General features: G+C 38.9%; 1 protein-coding gene across 1 annotated transcript in view; it reads left to right on the top strand.

Annotated features, from left to right (window-relative positions):
- Positions 1-11,460: 11,460 nt before the first annotated feature.
- TMEM232 (transmembrane protein 232) overlaps positions 11,461-19,452 on the top strand; it is a 175,555-nt gene continuing 167,563 nt past the window's right edge. The window contains exons 1-2 of the mRNA XM_088130189.1: positions 11,461-11,594; positions 16,623-16,734. Coding sequence (XP_087986315.1) covers positions 11,461-11,594; positions 16,623-16,734 — 246 coding nt within the window. The remainder of the gene's footprint in view (positions 11,595-16,622; positions 16,735-19,452) is intronic.

Genomic DNA, 19,452 nt, shown 5'->3' with positions numbered 1-19,452 from the left:
GGCGCAGGAATCGCCGCCAGGGAGCCGGGATCTCAAGCTGTGCAGGCGAGCTTCCCCCCCGCCCTCCTCCGTGGAATCCCGGCCTGGCTGCGTCCATGGCAACGGTCGCCGCAGCTCATTAACACGCCGCGAAGGTGGTACCGTCGAGCCGAGGCTTCTCCCCTTTGCCTCTTCCTGCGAGCCGGGTAAGTTCGGGAAGGCGGTCACGAACGTGGCCCAGAGTCGGGAGCTACCAAGGGACTGTTTTTGATCCTGGCAGGTGGTCCGGTATCCCGTTTGAACCGTCCTTAACACTGGTTCGTGGGCTGCAATTCCACATGTTTTACTTAATGCCCGCCCAGGTGGGCGGCAGCATGGATTGGACTTCGGTGAACTGAAAAAGTTAAGCAGGTTCGGACCGGGTTGGTACTCGGAAGCAGGGCCGTTTGGTAGTACTAGGGCTGCAAAGAAGACCGGAAAGACTGAAAACTATCCTTGAAGAAAGCGCTAGCAAGTCACTTCCATACTGTGCCAAGAAAACTACACGTGAAGTCAGTAGGAGAGCTGACTTAGGTGAGGGTGGGTGTTCTGGGCTGAAAAAATTCTGAAGACCCGAGGGCAGCAGTTAGCACGATCTAATGCTGTTTCACCGTATTCTAAATCAGGAGTGTGGTAGCCCCTTTCCCCACTCATAAATTTTGTTAAATTTTATTAAATTTCATTTGTTAATAAGAAAAGGCGCTCCCAGGCTCCTGATTATGTGCTACCACAGCCTAATGTGGCTCTCTTCCTACAATGCCTGTGTATTCTACTATCACACAATCATTGTTATGGTGATTTGAAGTCTTCACTGCTGTACATTGCCAACAGAGATGATGTTATAGGATGCTGTAAGTCACTAGAAGGAAAACAGTCTAAGCTGTAGCCTTCGTGTTCTTTAGAACATGTTTCAAAACCAGTGGCTAAGCAGACTCCAAAGTGTCCTTATTTAAGCAATGATGTGACAAAGTTTGATTTCATCGGGAGGTGCCTAAGTGAAGTAGTTTAACTTATTTCTTATATGTATATCATACCTTTTCTCCAAAAACTCAAGATGGCCTATGGAGCATTCCCTCCTTCCATTTTTCCCCATGTAATAACCAGTGACAAAGGTTTGCCGGAGAGAGAGTGGCAGGGCTAAAGTTGCTCAGTGGGCTTCCATGGCTGAGAGTGGAATGGAACATGGCCTCCCTGCCCTAGTCCAACAGTTTAACTCCTATACATTCTGACTCTGATTTAAATTGAGACCAAAGCTTTTGATCTTGTTATATTCCCCACTGCTTGAATTCGTCAGTGCTGGAATGACTGTCCTTCTGTTCAGTAGTGTGGCGCTTTGGCAAGTACACAAAAGCTTCCATGTGAGCTGATAGCTGTTTCAAATGGTGTAAACACAGTGTTGGAACACCTTCATTTTGTGCATGCTGTGGCTTCCCATCTCCCTGTGTCTGGAGGTAGAAGGAAGGATCAACTTCAAAGAAATCCTCTTTTCCTGGCCTGGAAAGGGAGAGATCAGGCTAAGATGAGTAAATTTATGTTTAACCTTGGGGACCAAAGAGGTTGAGATGCTTGCCATGAAATAGTATTTTAAAGAATCAGTGCTCTGCATACTGTATCCTTTAAAATGTTGATAAGTGGACAGTGGGAAGAATACCCTCCTCCCAGGGTGGGAAGAATGAAAAGGAGGAACAGCCAATAATTAACAGAAACGGTTGGTAGAGAATCTGGTTCAGAAAAGACATTCAGAGAAGAAACTGTAGCTTTGGATAAAAGCAAAAGCAACAGCAGCCGCCGCCAGATTGTTCAAACTATATGGAGTGAATTTTCCTAAGTATTGTTTGAAAAGTTAAAACATATTCAGTTCAAGAAAGGAATTGTTTTAAAATTATTAAACCAATTATATATGAGTGTAGCACCTGAGATGTGAAACACTGTAACCTAAGCTAGTTCATGACTCTCTAATAGTGTAAAAACCCATAAGCCTGTGCTTCTTTAGAAATATTCTTGTTTTAATTTTTTTTTGAGTGACTGTAGTTAAACCCTCATGATCCTATAAAGTAAATGGTGATTAATCTACCTTCTACTACTTTTCATATAGGGTTCATACTTTCTCTTCCTTCAGCCATTCTACTTTCATTCTTGGTTCTTTTAGTTCTTTCGTTCCATGTCTGTTTTTTCCCCCAAGTTCTGCTATTGATGCTGCTAAAAATGGTCTGCCTCATATTCAGAACCCCTCATCACCCTTTAAACTTAATTAATTCTCCAACTCATTCATCATAAACATTCAAATAAAATAAATAATACTTTTAGATTTATTTTATTCCTTTGTTATTTATATGCATGGATAGACATGATCAAACCATGTATTCAAAGCAAACATAACTTTTCCTAAGCAGATGCTCACTAAAAAATAAATATTCTCATTCATTCTTAGGCATCCAAATAGGCCATTCACTTTTTATGTACTCTTCCTATTCCTACCCATCCATTCATGCCATCTAATAGACTAACTCCCTCCCCCACATCACATTCATTTAGAATGTTGTACAATTTTTCCCTGGTTTTTCATTATTACTGATTACTGGAGCATAACACACAACTATTATCCATCTATATAGTCTTAATTTCAGATACATGTACAACACTCCATATGACATTAATTTTCTGACCATTTTAGCCCTTTTGTCCAAAATTAAACCTCTACCATCACTTTAATACATGTATGCATCAATTCCATTCCACAAAACCAGTCTGATTTATTATATTCTTTCCCTTTTAAGATTCACACACAAATAACCCATATCTTTAATTGATGCTTTTTACTATTTATTATTCTTATATTCCAAGTCACAGTCTTCCATATGCCATGGACATCCCTAGATGAGCCTCTAGACATTGATCTCTGCCACCCATCCTGGAATTGGTCAGTTGAGCTTTTAGATAATGTTTTTTAATAAAAGAAGAAAAAAATAGATGCCTTTGTTGTAGCCAAGCTGGGCAAAGCATTTTCTGCTAATTGTAAGGACAGTATCAGTCAGTTTTGGGACCTTCTGGCTGATATGCCACAAGTGGACCCAAAGCCAACATATTGTTGCCCATATCCCACCCACTAGGAGTTACATGCAGTATATTGTCACTCTTAGGTTATAGGGATTTCTACAAGCACACAAAACGTGTCAGCATAAAATAAGGAACTCTGGGACTTATTTTTAAGTGGCTATATATGATAGTACAATGTAGGACAGTATATTTTTTTCTCTGTCCTTCCCTCACAAAGTATAAGAGCACAGTGAAGAAATATCTCATATAGAACCTAGAAGCCTGGGCTAAAGCTGGATTCAATGGCAGTGCAAACTGCTTCCTGTCCTGCTCCTGTGCCACTTGCCAGTGTGTGTGTGTGTGGTGGTGGTGGTGGTGGGGGGCTGGGGATTAGCAAAATTTCTCTCTCATTATTGTAGAGAAAAGAAAGTGGCAGTGAGATTAAGTTCAACTCACTTCTAGTTTGAGATAATAGTTTAAATAATGCAGCCATCTCAGTTAACTGGTGTATAAATACTTTCTTCTCAACATTATGTGGACCAGTGCATAGTCATTAAAATATTTTGAGTATCATAACATAAACTAGGAGTCAGTGAGATAGTCACTTGAGTACCATGACATATCTTTCCCCCCGCAGACGGCACCACACGCACACACACATGCTCACCGCTTATTTTTTTATAAAATAAAATGACTGAAAAACTCAGAATTGCCAAAACTTGGAATGAACTCTTGTGAGGTTTTGGGAAAGAATAATAAATCTTGTGAAATTTCACCATCTTCAGAGATGTTTTGTTATCTGTCCATCCATCCACACTGAAACCCTTCTGCAGTACCCTCAGAGATCACTAGAGGTTCCTTGTTCAGATTGGGAACCATTATTCTATGGCAATGGTCATCATCCTGCCCTTCATTATTGTTATTGACAGATCATTTGAGACTTCATCAGGATGCAATGTAAATAGATGTATCTGTTGGCATGTAAAATTCCAGTTTCCCAACCATACCTCTAATGTTTCAATTTCCATGTTCTTTCTTGTAATTTAATTGTTCATGCCCTAGCCTGATTGAATAGTTATTTTTCTCTGATTAATTTTTAACTAAAGTCAGTTGTTGAGTTTTCAGAATAGTGGTCATCTGAAAACTGCAGAGAAATTACTGCACTGAAATTTATACGCAGTGAGAGAAATGCCACTAAATACTGATAGTAGCTGACTGCTGTTGGAATGCTGAGCTGCTGATAATGCTCTCAGTTACTTGATGTGATGATGAGAAAGAGAGTCTTGGACATTTAGCCTGCACCTTTCTTTTGACCTGTCACCTGACAGACTCAGGAGTGTGCAGGACTAATGATAAAAGTTCCCCTTCTAGAAGTGCATCCCAGCAAAAACAAACCAATCAGTGTGGATGATCTTTCCTGAGAAAATCCACATTGTAACTGGAAACACTTCCTACTATTCATTAAATATTACTGTCTTATCTAATATAGGATATTTGGTGGGAAGCTGTTTGTAAAGTTATTGTATTTATTTGGTAAAATTTGATTTGATCAGATTTATATGTAACAGAATGTATTGTAAGTTTTTTCCAGAATGGAAGAGTTTTTAGAAGAGAAATAGATGAGTATGAAATAATCCATACTATGGATTTAACCATAATTTTTAACTGAAGTGGAACACCCATAACTTGCTAAAGTTTAAATAAAGAAACAAATAAACAAACAAAACCAAGTAGGATTGTTTCTTGGCAGAGAGTAAGGCATCTAAATAATAGCTTTCTCTGCTAATGACTTAATATATCATATTCCAATTCTTTTTATTTGTTTGTTTCAGAAGGAATATATAAGCCGTAGCAGAACACCAATAGTTCTCATAAAGGATACTGTAGTTATGGCTTGGCTTATATAAACGAACCCTTTCATCACAATAAAGTATTAATAATTCACCACCTTTAGGAGTTTATCCTCTAGTTTAAATGCCTTGTACTACCAAATAAGATTTTATTGTGTGATTGTCGTGCCTCATTGTCATGCCTCATGTTATAATGTGGAGACATGGGGAGCCTGCAAGATGGCTGTATCGCCCAGCGTCACTTCCAGTGTGATGGGCAGTGACAAATGTGAAATATAAATAAATATAAAAAATAAATAAAAATATTGTCTGTAGGTTGGCACTTTCCCATGCTTTTACCTTTCTGGTTAATTGTTTTTATTTATATGACTTGGTCTTCGCTGTTATAACTTGTGAGCCACCCAGAGTCATGTAAGTGAGATGGGTGGCTATATAAATTGAATGAATAAAATAAATAAAAAAACAATCCATTTGTAACACTCCTAGCTTTTTTTCATAAAGAAGTTTTTTTTCATTAATGAAGAACAGATGGAATTGCGACATAATTTCTCTTGGTTATTGATGTTTTCTGGAAGTATCCTTTATATTCACTTTCTTATGTCCCACTAGTGGTGTAAACAATGGCAATTTTAATTTTCTAGTCTGTTTATATGCTAGGATACAAAGTAATTCCACTGTCTTTGAGAGCCTTCTTAACACATAGTCCTAAAGAGAGTTCCAGTGAAATATGCCACAATGAACTCTGTTGGATTTGATTCAACAATGCATGTTGATTCTAAACATGCATTAGATTGCACTGAGAGGAGGCTGTAATCCTAACCATACAGTAAGTTCAGTTGAACTCATGGGATGGTTACAGGTAGTCCTCAGGTTACGACCACTCATTCAGCAACCATTCAAAGTTACAATAGTGCTGAACAAGGGGGACTTACAATTGGTCCTTGAAGTTGCGGCCATTGCAGCATCCATGCAGTCACTTGATTGCAATTTGGGTACTTGGCAAATAGCTCACAATTAAAATGGTTGCAGTGTCCCATAGTCACTTGATTGCCACTTGTGATCTTCCCTACCAGCTTCCCACAAGCAAAGTCAGTGGGGAAGCTGGCAGGAGTTTGGAAGTTGCTCCTGCTCCCACCGCTTTTTCACCCGCCTGCCTGTGGCATCCACCCATCCACCTACCTTCCTATGTTCCATAGTGCCTACCCATGGCATCTGCCTGCCCAGTCGCAGCACTTGTGCAACCATCTGTGCTCTGTAGCACTTGCCCGCGGCACCCTACTGCCCGCTGCTCTTACCGTACTTGCCTGGGATTCTCATCTCTTCCTGCTTAACAACCTGATTGGTCCTGGGGTTACGACAACAACCAGGACTGCCAGGATTGCCATTGCTAAGTGATACGGTCATGTGACATCACGCTTTGTGACTGCATCACTTGTTGTTGTTGTTGTTTAGTCGTTAAGTCATGTCCGACTCTTCGTGACCCCATGAACCATATTGCGCCAGGCCTTCCTGTCCTTCACTGCCTCCCTGAGTTTGCTCAGTTTCATGCTCATTGCTTCAGTGATGCTATCTAACCATCTCATCCTCTGCCGTCCTCTTCTCCTTTTGCCTTCAATCTTTCCCAGCATCAGGGTCTTCTCCAAAGAGATCTCTCTTCACATTAGGTGACCAAAGTATCTGAGCTTGAGCTTCATTATCGATCCTTCCAATGAGCAATCAGGGTTGATTTCCTTTAAGATTGACTGGTTTGACCTCCTAGCAGTCCAGGGGACTCTCAAGAGTCTTCTCCAGCACCACAGTTCAAAGGCATCAATTCTTCGGCGCTCAGCCTTCTTTATGGTCCAGCTCTCACAGCCATACATTACTACTGGAAAAACCATAGCTTTGACTATGCGGATCTTTGTCGGCAAGGTGACGTCTCTGCTTTTTAATATGCTATCTAGGCTTGCCATAGCTTTCCTCCCAAGGAGCAAGCGTCTTTTAATTTCATGGCTGCAGTCTCCGTCTGCGGTGATCTTGGAGCCCAAATAAATGAAGTCTGTTACTGCTTCCATTTCTACCCCTTCTATTTGCCAGGAATTGATGGGTCCAGATGCCATGATCTTAGTTTTTTTAATGTTGAGTTTCAAGCCAGCTTTTGCACTCTCCTCTTTCACCCTCATCAAGAGGCCCTTTAGTTCTTCTTCACTTTCTGCCATTAGGGTGGTATCGTCCGCATATCTGAGGTTGTTGATGATTCTTCCTGCAATCTTAATTCCGGCTTGTGATTCTTCCAGCCTGGCATTTCTCATGATGTACTCTGCACATAGGTTAAATAAGCAGGGTGACAGTATACAGCCTTGTCGTACACCTTTCCCTATTTTGAACCAATCAGTTGTTCCATGAACAGTTCTAACTGTTGCTTCTTGGCCCGCATACAGATTTCTCAGGAGACAGGTAAGGTGGTCTGGTACTCCCATCTCTTTAAGAACTTGCCACAGTTTGTTGTGATCCACACAATCAAAGGCTTTTGCATAGTCAATGAAGCAGAAGTAGATGTTTTTCTGGAACTCTCGTGCTTTCTCCATGATCTAGCGAATGTTGGCGATTTGATCTCTAGTTCCTCTGCCTCTTCGAAATCCAGCTTGTACATCTGGTAGTTCTCGGTTCATGTATTGCTGAAGCCTAGCTTGTAGGATTTTGAGCATAACCTTGCTAGCATGTGAAATTAGTGCAATTGTGCGATAGTTTGAGCATTCTTTGGCATTGCCCTTCTTTGGAATTGGAACGTAAACTGACCTTTTCCAATCCCATGGCCACTGTTGCGTTTTCCAAACTTGCTGGCATATTGAGTGCAGCACTTTAACACCATCATCTTTTAGTATTTTAAATAACTCAGCTGGAATACTGTCATCTCCACTAGCTTTGTTGTTAGCAATGCTTCCTAAGGCCCACTTGACTTCACTCTCTAGGATGTCTGGCTCAAGGTCAGTGATCACACCAGCGTGGACATCAGGGACATTAAGATCTTTCTTGTATAGTTCTTCTGTGTATTCTTGCCACCTCTTCTTAATCTCTTCTGCTTCTGTTAGGTCCCTGCCTTTTTTGTCCTTTATCATGCCCATCTTTGCACTAAACGTTCCTTTGATATCTCCAATTTTCTTGTAGAGATCTCTAGTCTTCCCCATTCTATTGTTTTCCTCAATTTCTTTGCATTGTTCATTTAAGAAGGCCTTCTTATCTCTCCTTGCTATTCTCTGGAAATCTGCATTCAGTTGCTTATATCTTTCCCTTTCACCCTTGCTTTTTGCATTCCTTCTTTCCACAGCTATTTGTAAAGCCTCATCAGACGGCCATTTTGCTTTCTTGCATTTCTTTTTCTTTGGGATGGTTTTAGTTGCTGCCTCCTGTACAATGTTACGGACCTCCGTCCATAGTTCTTCAGGCACTCTGTCTACCAAATCTAATCCTCTAAATCTATTCATCACCTTCACTGTGTACTCACAAGGAATATGATCTAAGTCATACCTGAGTGGTCTAGTGGTTTTCCCTACATTCTTCAATTTAAGCCTAAATTTTGCAGTAAGAAGCTCATGATCTGAGCCACAGTCAGCTCCTGGTCTTGTTTTTGCTGCCTGTATAGAGCTTCTCCATCTTTGGCTGCAAAGTTTATAATCAATCTGGTTTCGGTATTGACCATCTGGTGATGTCCATGTGTAGAGTCGTCTCTTGTGTTGTTGGAAAAGAGTGTTTGCTATGACTAGCTTGTTCTCTTGACAGAACTCTATTAGCCTTTGCCCGGCTTCATTTTGTACTCCAAAGCCAAACTTGCCTGTTATTCCGATTACTCCTTGACTTCCTACTTTAGCATTCCAATCCCCTACGATGAAAAGGACATCTTTTTTTTGTGCTAGTTCTAGAAGGTGTTGTAGGTCTTCATAGAAGCGGTCAACTTCAGCTTCTTCAGCATCAGTGGTTGGGGCATAGACTTGGATGACTGTGATATTGAATGGTTTGCCTTGGATACGCACTGAGATCATTCTGTCATTTTTGAGGTTGTACCCCATTACTGCCTTTCCCACTCTCTTATTGACTATGAGTGCAACTCCATTTCTTCTAAGAGTTTCTTGCCCACAGTAGTAGATATTGTAATTCTTTGATATTATATTGTCTACTGGAGCTTCTGGTGAGGAATTACGGTAAGCTGATGTCTCTGAAGGAGTGGAGAGGCACCGCAGCTGAGAATGCAGGCTGGAAGGCAGATGCTGGCCTGTGAAATCTCTCTGGATCAAAGAGAGATCGTGAGATAACCCACTTGTACTCTGGATGGCTGCTCCTTGTGAGTAAATGGCAGAAACGGTAGATTTTGCAGTTGGCTCAGGAGTTGAACAGCCAGAAGTCCTGGAATTCCATCTATGCTCACAACTGTGATAAAGCCTATATGGATAATCACTTTGGGAAATAATTAATCTATAGATGTAGAGAGACTTCCTTTGCAGCAAACATAAGATTCCTTTCGGTGACTTAAACCTTCTTTCAGGATTACAAAAATAAAAAGAGACTTTAAGGATTTAAAGATTCAAGATTTTTTTTGCAAAAAACTTAACAAAGAAAAGAAAGTTTTAAAACAGAGAAAGGGGACAATTTTTTTGTTTGTTTGTTTAATCTGCACTCAGTCGTTACCAACTTTCCTACTTTTATTTTTTGACAAAATGCTTTGGCATAAACTTGAACTAAACTAGTTAAAGAGATCAGACCTTTCTGGGAATGCTTTTTGTTTATTGTTAAAGAGTCCATCTAATTGGCAGACTCTAAATAACAAAAGTTAAGATAATGAACTAGACTGATGTTTTGTTGCTATGGTGATGTGGTTTGTGATGTGGCTTGAAGTTATGGAAATCCATTAGAGACAAAAGTGTTAAAGTCACAGAAAGATAAAAGAAGGGGAAAAAAGGGGAGAAGCTTGCCTTTTCCTTTTGTTTGTTTGAGATACTTTCACTTGTGGATTATAATATATAATAGCAACTACTAGAAAAATGGCAAGAGAGGGCAGGAGGGGATTGCTAGAGCAGCCTGCAGAGAAAACAGTTATACCAGATTTGTTTCAGAAACTATTTGAACAGATGGGCAATAAGATAGAAGCTTTTGAAAAACGAATGGATGAAAGACTTGCAAAGATGAAAGAGGAGATGAAAGAAGAAATTATAAAGATGGAAAGTTCTGTAAAGCAAATATCTGGAGAGGTAAAACAAATCAGTGATAAAGTGGAAATTTTATAGAATAAGACAGAAGTTAGAGAGTTGGAAAGAGAATTAGATATTCTGGCTTTAGTGGAACTGAGAGAGAATTTTGTTTGAGATTTAGAGATATTCCAGAGGTTTCTGATGAAGATGTTAGAGAAAGGATGATTGAAATCTTGGCAAATTTTCTGGATTGGGAAGAGGAAGATGTGAAGACAGAAATTGTTAAAATTTATGGAATAAATTATAGATTTGCCAGAACAAGAAATGTTCCAAGGGATATTTTGGTGCATTTTGTTAGGAAAAAGACAAGGGTTCAAGTTCTGCAGCAGTATTTTAATACTAGATTGAAAATGGATAAACCTGCAGTGAGATTACTATATGCTCAAAAGTGGAAAGGTTTGGCACTACCCACAATGGAGGAATGGTTGGTGAAGATGATGGAACTTGCAGAGATGGTTAAACTGACTTCCCTGATTAGAGAAAAGACAGTATCTACATTTATTGCTGATTGGAAACCCCTTATAGACTTTTTGCATGAAACTGAAAAAAATGAACTTATGAATTTAAGATTTGTGGTTTTGTATGATTAGAAAAAAACTAGATAATAGAAAAAAGAGAGCTTTTCTTTTTGTAACCATAGAGTAAGAGATAATTTTATAACCATACTTCTATTTGCTGCAAAGAAAGTCAGAAGCTTCTTCTTTATGATGCTTTTTATCTTTTTGCACTTTTGTCTTTTTTCTTTCTCTTTTCCTTTCCTTTCTTTATACTAGCTTTTATTAGTTTTTATCTTCTTTTTAAAACTTTTAATACAATATATATATTGTATATATACATTATATACTTTAATACAATATATATATTGTATATTATATATACAATATATATATAATATATTGCCTACCATATATCAATAATTAATAACATTTAAATTGATAAATTAAATATTAAGCTAATCTGGTGTAGTGGCTAATTAACTGTCTGATCAAGAAGTAATCATCTTGAAATAGAAGGATTGGAATAAATTGAACAATTTGGCATGAATACAAATGCAATTCAACTTAATTATGCTTTGTGGATGTAAATAGTGTAACTTATTGTAATTTTATTTTAGCTATTGTATAATGAATAATTTATAAACATAAATGCAGTTTAAGTTGTTTTCTAAGTAGAGTACTATAAAAACGTAAGTTTTTAAATTGCATTTTCCTTCCTAAAATATCCAGATTATTGTTTTAAAGTTCTTAAAAAACTTTTAAAGCTCTGTTTTGTAAAGGAAATTGTAATCTTTCTTTTTGGCTGTAATCTTTTTTTAGGACTGAATTTACAGCACTATGCCCATTTTAAAAGTGCCAGTACATTATAACTTTGGCATTGTGTCCTATGATGAGCACAAAAAGCTTAATCAGAGACTCTTGACTAAATATCTGAAAGAAAGTTCGCTTAATCTCAAGATAAAAGCACGTAGGTAAGTTTAAATATTGATAATTGAAGCAGTATTTATACATTCAGTGTTTTCAGGGTTATCAACCCATATCTTAAGCAACAGAGCAACTGAGCTAGACACTTTGCAAAAGTTTAAATAAGATGTCATCAAAATGTAGAAAATGAAAGATTCAGTGTACAACATGATAGTGTGGGACATGACTTCACTTCTGCCTTTTCAGCATATGCTAATGCATTCCTGTATAGGTAGTCCTTGGTTAACAACCACTCATTCAGTGACTGTTTGAAGTTTCAACAGCACTGTATTTACAACCGGTCCTCAAAATTCTGGCCATCCCAGCACTTCCGCAGTCACGTGATTGCAATCCGGGCACTTGGCAACTGGCTCGCACTTACAATGATTGCAGCATCCCGTAGTCATGTAATCACCATTTGTGACTTCCCTGCTGGCTTCCCACAAGCAAAGTCAATGGGGAAGCCAGCAGGGAAGTTTGCAAATCATTCCTGTAAGTTGCTCCTGCTCCCACCGCTTTTTCCCCCAGGGATCTCTTACTCCATGGCGTGTGCCTGGAGTATCTGCCCATCTGTCCATATCCATTATCCATTATTCCTGGAATCCATATTGCATCTCATCTGTGAGTCATTTTCAGCAATGTCCTGTCAGTTTAATTTAAATATATTTTAAAAATTGTTTTCTGATTTTAAAGGTTTGCTATCATCATGTTAAATGGAATTTTTATATGCCATTAATTTTCTTGATAGAACTAGTAAAGATTAATTTCTGTGACACCTACTTCTAGAAAAATAAAGAAAACAGAAGATTACTTGGATAAATTACAATTTGGGGGGGTAGTAATGTTACTTAAATAATGAGTTACACCTCATGTTCTTGACAAAGTGACTTGAATCTTAATATCTTAATACCTTTTAGATCTGTTTGTAGCTTTTTTTTTTTTTAATCTGCACTCAGTCGTGACTGATTCTGCAGTGACTGCCTGGATGAGTCCCTGCAGTTTTCACGGCAAGATGTTTCGGAAGTGGTTTGCCATTGCCTCCTTCCTAGAGTGGAGCCCAGCTGGTGGGCGCAGGAAGGCGGGGTTTCTGTTGCTTCGCGTCTTTTTCAGACGTGCGCAACTTCCTTGTTACCGGCAACTGGTCCCGTCTCCCGTACAAGACGCTGCCAGCTTTTTTCCTCCCACCAGGGTGAGAGTACCCATTTATCTACTCACGGTTGCTTTCGAGCTGCTGGATTGGCAGAAGCTAGGGATGAGACAGGAGCTCACTCTGCTGCATGGAGCTAGGCTCGAACCACTGAAGTGTTGACCATTTCTGGCCAACAACTTCCAGCTTCATTAAGCCAGTGTGCCACTGCGTCCCCGTTTGTAGCTTATATAATATAAAATCAGAAGTTGATTAGGGTTATCATACCTAGCCTGCAAATCCAGGCAACCACTAGGTATAATCTGGAATAGCCTTCCACCTGCAATCAGACTTGCCCCTTCCCTTACTGCACTTAGGAAGATGCTAAAAACTAAGTTATTTTGTAGAGTGTTTTAGCTTAGATCTTGCCATCAATTTCTTTTCATTGATTAGTTTGTGTGTTTTTTATATTACTTTGTTTTAGAGGTTTTAATTTGTACCTTGGATATTTTAGTGTCATATTGTGTATACCACTGAGAGTTGTTTTTGATTGTGGCAGAATGTAAATGCAATAAATAATTATATAAAAAGCAGATGAGATGAAAGAGATACAGAAACCTTTAACACTTTGCTGCCACCTACTAGTCATCTGGACTTTTTCAGCCCAGATATAGTTACCAATATATATATGAAATCCATATGTCTATCTTAAATATATTGCTGTCAGTTGGTAGATTTATAATATAAGAAGAATACTGTATACATGTTATGAAGAGTTCATAGCATCCTATGTCTTTCATTAGCAGTTATTCCAAGAACTATAGCTGTGGAGAGTGATTATTTCATGCATAATTAAATTCCTTCACAGAGGTGCTTTACAGTATATCATCATAGTATATGTTGTAGCTTGATACAATGATGACTTCCTAGCAAATATATACTTAGTGCAGTAGATATAGATAGATGCATAAATTATTAATGGTTATTTCTTATAAAAATGCATTCCATGAAGTAATGTCATTAGCTTGTAAACAGTATGATGATTAACCATAAGTTTAATCAATATATTTCTGCTGACCACTGATGTAACATACTTAGTGGCATTGTAGAGGTGGTCCTTGTTTAACAACTACTCATTCAGAGACTGTTTGAACTTGCAACGGCTCTGAACAAGTGGTAGTTATGACTGGTCCTTGAAGTTCCTGCCAGTGCAGCGCCCCTGTGGTCACATGATTGTGATTTGTGACATTCCCTGCCAGCTTCCCACAAGCAAAGTCAAGGGGGAAACTGGCAGGAAGTTGGAAGTCATGATCATGTGAATTCCTTGCTTAATGACCTGCGCAGTCCTCACTTAACGATGGTAACCAGGGACTGCCAGAACTGCCGTCACTAAGCAATGCGGTCACGTGACATCATACTTTACGACTGCATTGCTTAGCAACAGTAAATCCGGTCCCAATTACTGTCATTAACTGAGGACTATATGTACTGTAAATGTGGGAGTACTCTAGTTACTTTTTTTCTGTGACAGTGATTAAAGAAGCTAGGTATCATTGTGTAAGTTAGTATTTTTTCTTAGGCTGCTAATAGGAAGTATGATTTTTACCTCTCAAAGACATTCTGTTCTGTCCCTGGTTTCTGGTATACCTATTTATCAGTTATTTAAATTTTGCAAATACAGTTATTGATTAAAACTTTCTAAAACTGAATGAATTATTCAGCAATATCTGTCAAACAGTTGATTAAACAAAAATTAAAAGTCATAGTTTTACCTTGAAACTTTCAAGAGATTCCTTAATTATAACTACACGAAATCTGATATGTCATGACAAATATCGGAATATTTTCTGTAGTGAATATATACTCTTTAACTAAAAGGTAGACTTATATCCCTATATAAGTTTTACTTTTCTCCAGAAAAATACCACACTTGCCACATGGAGGCTCCTTTGTTTAATAAAAACAAATACTGCAGAAACTCAGTGATAACCACAAAAGCTGTCAATACACAGCAGTAGATAAAATCCAGCATAATTGATACAGACACACCTACAGATCCATCACCTTATTTATTCCCTTTTGGGGTAAGCAGTGTAAGCAAAGTGACGAAAAATAAGAAGAAATAGTAAGCAAAATAAATTTAAAAAAGGAAATTATAGAAAAGGAAAGAAAATATAGGACACATTTAATAAAACAAAAAACTCAAAATGGGCAAAATAACATGGTTGAAGCATGTGGCATGTCATTGATAAGTGCATTAATGTGATATTAGATGACTCTCTGAAAAAACATGTGAGATATGGAAGGCTAGAACTGAGAAAACCCTTTTCCAGTTCACTAGCACCCATTTAACCTCAGAAAATGATGAGAATAAGAACAGCCTCCTAATGATAACAGTATCATTTATAAATGTATGTAAAAGAAAGTCAGTGTCTGGGTTCTCAGGCATACTTACCAATCAATCTTTTTGCATAATCAATCCACTTCTTACTGATTTGTCCCACCCAAAGTGTCCGCTTCATATAGGAATCTGGCTTTATATTTTTGTTTGGTTCTATGAAATCAATAATGCTTCTTCCTTCACCTGGGATGTTTGTATGTTTGTGGCTCCAGCTACTCACTTAGTTTTTATCCTGGAAGAGATTTGAAATTAATTGCATTTGGCACTTGCATAGGCATTGAATTCTCCTTTTTTTGGAAAATAGTTGGGCAAAGACTTAAGGTGGAAATGCCTGTAGCAGTGGAAATGCCTGTAGCAGGAAAAGCTTATTGGTGATCTCATAGCTTTCATGACTCTAACTCAAATACCCACTTTCAGCAATTCCAAATGAGCTGCTAACTCTGGGCAGACAGTGCTTCATAGTCATGCTGAGATAGCTTAAACTGATACCCTCAGCATATTCCAGTAGAAATAAGTTTACGAGGGAGAGACAGCGATAGACACTTCATACAGAAAGTGTGTCAGTGGAAATAATGTAATCTCAAAGACCCACCCTTCAGAAGGAAAGTGACTGGCTCTTGTTTTCCTAGTACAGGTGGTCCTCGCTTCACAACCATTTGTTCAGTGACCGTTCAAACGTATAACAGTGTTGAACAAGTGGTACTTATGACCTGTACTTGAAGTTCTGGCCGCTGCAGTGTCCCCGCAGTTACGGGATTGCAATCCAGGTGCTCAGCGCCCAGATTGCAATTACATCGTCATGTCCTATGGTCACATGACCACCATTTGCAACCTTCTTTGCTGGCTTCCTGCAAGCAAAGTCAATGGGGAAGCTGGCAGGAGGTTGCAAGTGGTGACCATATGACATTGCGCTTAATGATGGCGTGGGATTTGTTTAACAACAGCAACTGGAAGTGCTGGAACTACCATTGCTAAGCAGCATGGTCATGTGATATCGCGCTTTATGACTGCATCACTTAGCGATGGAAATTCCGGTCCCAATTGCTGTCGTTAACCAAGGATGACTTGCAAGGTCGAAATGATAAAGAAGCACAGGAATCCACCAGCTGGGAGCTTTGGTAACCTCCATCTAGACCAAAACCTGGCCAATATCAGTGCCAAAGCTGAAGAACAGATTGAACTCTGAATAGCAATTTCTTAAGATAGATTCATTTCCAGTGTAGGAAACCAGCATTTTAAGCTAGGTGGAAGAGCAGTGTCACATAGATACATTGATCTGCTAATCTTACCAAGACAGAATTGTCAAGTCTGTAGAAGCTATCAAATTTGTTGTAAAACTGAGGCAGCAACAGATAGTCTTTTTATGTGTTAAAGACTAATGTTCCGCAATTTAACTCAAATGGATCTTTTAAAATTAAATAAGCTTTCTGTTCTTTTCTTTTATACTTGGAAGGTTAATTCTATGTTTTTATCCAATTAATTTGACATTCTTTTCGGGTACCTTTCTAGAAATCCACTTGAACTTAATGAAGAATTCATTGAGAATTTCAATAATGCCTTAGAAACAGAAAGAAAAGAAGCATTCATAGATCTGGCTAAAAAAATGCTTGCCAGATGCAAGGTTTGTATATACAGGAATTTCAGGATTTATAAAAGGTCATTTATAAAGACCATCTATTGAACTTAAATGTTTATGGTAGTGTTTAAGACCTGAGAATGAATGTAAATATTTTTGCTATATTATTTTCATTTTCTTTTTAAAGTTACTTTCCAGTACAAAAGACTTTATTTATAAAATATTCTTTGACAAGAATTGATCAGAATGTTGTGCTATGTTGTGTTCTTTTGAATAGTTCTTATTCAGGATAAAAAATCTGTAGAAGCACAAATCACTAGTTAAATTGTAAAGATATTTTTAAAGCAGTAACTCTATTCCAATAAAAACATTTGATAAGCAGAATTAAGAGCATTATGAGGCTAGAATAATTTCTCTTTCTATCCAAATGAAAAAATTATATTTTTTGGCAAGCCTCAGAAGCTATTTACAACATAGAAGTTTCAGCGTGAGATTTTACTTGTCATCTGCCTCTCCTTTTCCCTTGTTTATTTGGCAAGAAGAATGAAATGGCTAACATAATTCAACAGTAACTATGATAACAGGCATCATTTTATATGAACATCATAGACTAATATTAGGGCTTGTCAGTTTTTTAATGTTCTACCTTCTGTTAAAATTAGTGATGATTTCCATGACATGTATTAAAAGAACATATTAAAATCAAGTATCAGTGTAGCATTGAATCTACTAGCAAATAGAGCAGCTTAATTTTATTTATGTTTACACAATATCTTTTCAACAAAATTATATAACCCTCCTGGAAAACTGAGTGAATAACAATATTTTGGAACATTTTTGGAAGATGTTTAGATTCAAGTTCATTTGGACTTAACTCTGAGTAGCAAGTTTTAGTGTGGAAGCCACCACTGAAGAAACTCCAATGTACCCTTTTAAATTTGCCAAGAAAAAGTTCAAAGTATTTTTTTCAACATGTCAGAGAAGGAGCTTTTCTAAACTTCAAAGATTTTCTTGAACAATCCTTTGAACTAAATTAGGAAGGAGTGTTTGTCAGGAAATAGGAGGCTGTAGTTTTGGACCAATTCAGGGTAGATCCATGTAAAATAAATAACTAATCAGCGAAGTTACAAATGAATACATTTGTTTTCAGTTCTTTTTGTCGGCTTAAACTAGTTCATACCTAATTAGATTGATTAAACATAATTTACTAGTATGACAGTTGAATAAGCACCACTAGCTCTAGAGAGGTACCCAAATTAAAATGCTAGCCAACTGTCTCCAGGTCACCAATGCTTTTATCTTGTCTGGATTCAGTCCTGACCTATTTTTCTTGGCCATTTCTCAGGCACCATTTAGCATGAAATTAGGAATTGAGAAAGGACTTCGTTGATGGAGAAAGGTACAAATAGCTATATCTAAAACATCAGCATTCTAAAGAAATGCCTAGCTATCAAAATTCAAATCAAAGCTATGGATAATCTCAACTATTTGGTATTTTATGGCCTGTTCTATCATGCAAATCACTGTTCTATGAAAAATAGAAAAAAAGATTTATTTTTGGAAAAGATTTGGGATAATAAAGGTTGTACCAGAGATTGGCATTATCTCTGACCACGAAACCTCCTGGGTTATATTTTAGATTCAGGAATGTTTTGGAAGCTAGCTTATCTGAAAACAAGGCAGGAACATTTAGGCTGTGCTCATAAATATGTTTGCTACAGTTAGTCCTTGACTTACGACCACAATTGGGACTGGAATTTCCATCATTAAGTGATGCAGTTGTAAAGTGCAACAGCCCTGACCCTCAGTTCCTCCAAGGTAAGGGATTGCATCCCTTCACCTCCCCCCAACTGCTGATTCCCCCCCATCTCTGCTCTTTTGGCTGGCCTGCACCCTGCCTTGTCGGGTGGCAAGCAGCCCCAGAACTGCACAGCCCTGGGTCTGCTTGTCATGCTGCAGCTCAGGGATTCTTGGCGCACTGTGACTCTGGGGCTGCAAGAAGCCTCTGAGCTGCAGCACAGCACAAAGCTGCAGCTGCCCCAAGAAACCCTAGCCATCCCAGGAAGCCCTAGCAGCGTGGTGCGAAGCTGCCACGGAGCAGTGTGGCACAGAGCCACCCCAGAAAGCCCCAGCTGCCCAGCCCAGCTGCTCTTGCTGCCCTGCACTGAAACTCCTGCCGACTTGTACTCTGCCACCCCATCTGATCTTCTCTGTCTTCTTGCTCTTGCTGCTGATGAGGTGTGCCTGCCCTGGCCCTTTGTGAGGCAGCTGCTGGCCACACGAGGCCATCTTCCCCAGGTCTCGTGAGGAAACCGCCGTGTGTGACCTGGGGAAGAAAGCCTTGTGCGGCCAGCAGCTGCCTCACAAAGGGCCAGGCCGGGCATGCTTGGTGAGCAGTGGGAGCAAGAAGACGGCAAAAGTTAGCTAGGATGGCAGGGCTGTGGAGTGCAAGGGGCCAAAAGGGCAGAGATGGGGGAGATAGGCAGGTGGGGGGATTTGAAGCACCCCTGCAGTCATAAGTGTGGGCAGCCTGCCAAGCATGCAAATTTTGATCATGTGACGGGGGGGCACTGCAACGGCTGTAATTTTGGGGACCGGTTTAAAGTCTCTTCATTCAGCACCACCATAACTTCAAACAGTTGCTGAATGAATGGATGTAAGCCGAAGACTACCTGTAAGGCCTTATATCTGATATATAGTGGGCCAAAAAAGTATTTAGTCAGCCACCAATTGTGCAAGTTCTCCCACTTAAAAAGATGAGAG

Source organism: Python bivittatus, unplaced genomic scaffold (genome assembly GCF_059951505.1).
Source record: "Python bivittatus isolate LINGU-HERP-01145 unplaced genomic scaffold, Pbiv_v1 ctg000850_np1212, whole genome shotgun sequence".
NCBI classification, from domain to species: domain Eukaryota; kingdom Metazoa; phylum Chordata; class Lepidosauria; order Squamata; family Pythonidae; genus Python; species Python bivittatus.
The sequence above is the reverse complement of the archived record's forward strand: the minus strand, read 5'-3'. Positions and strand labels throughout refer to the sequence as shown.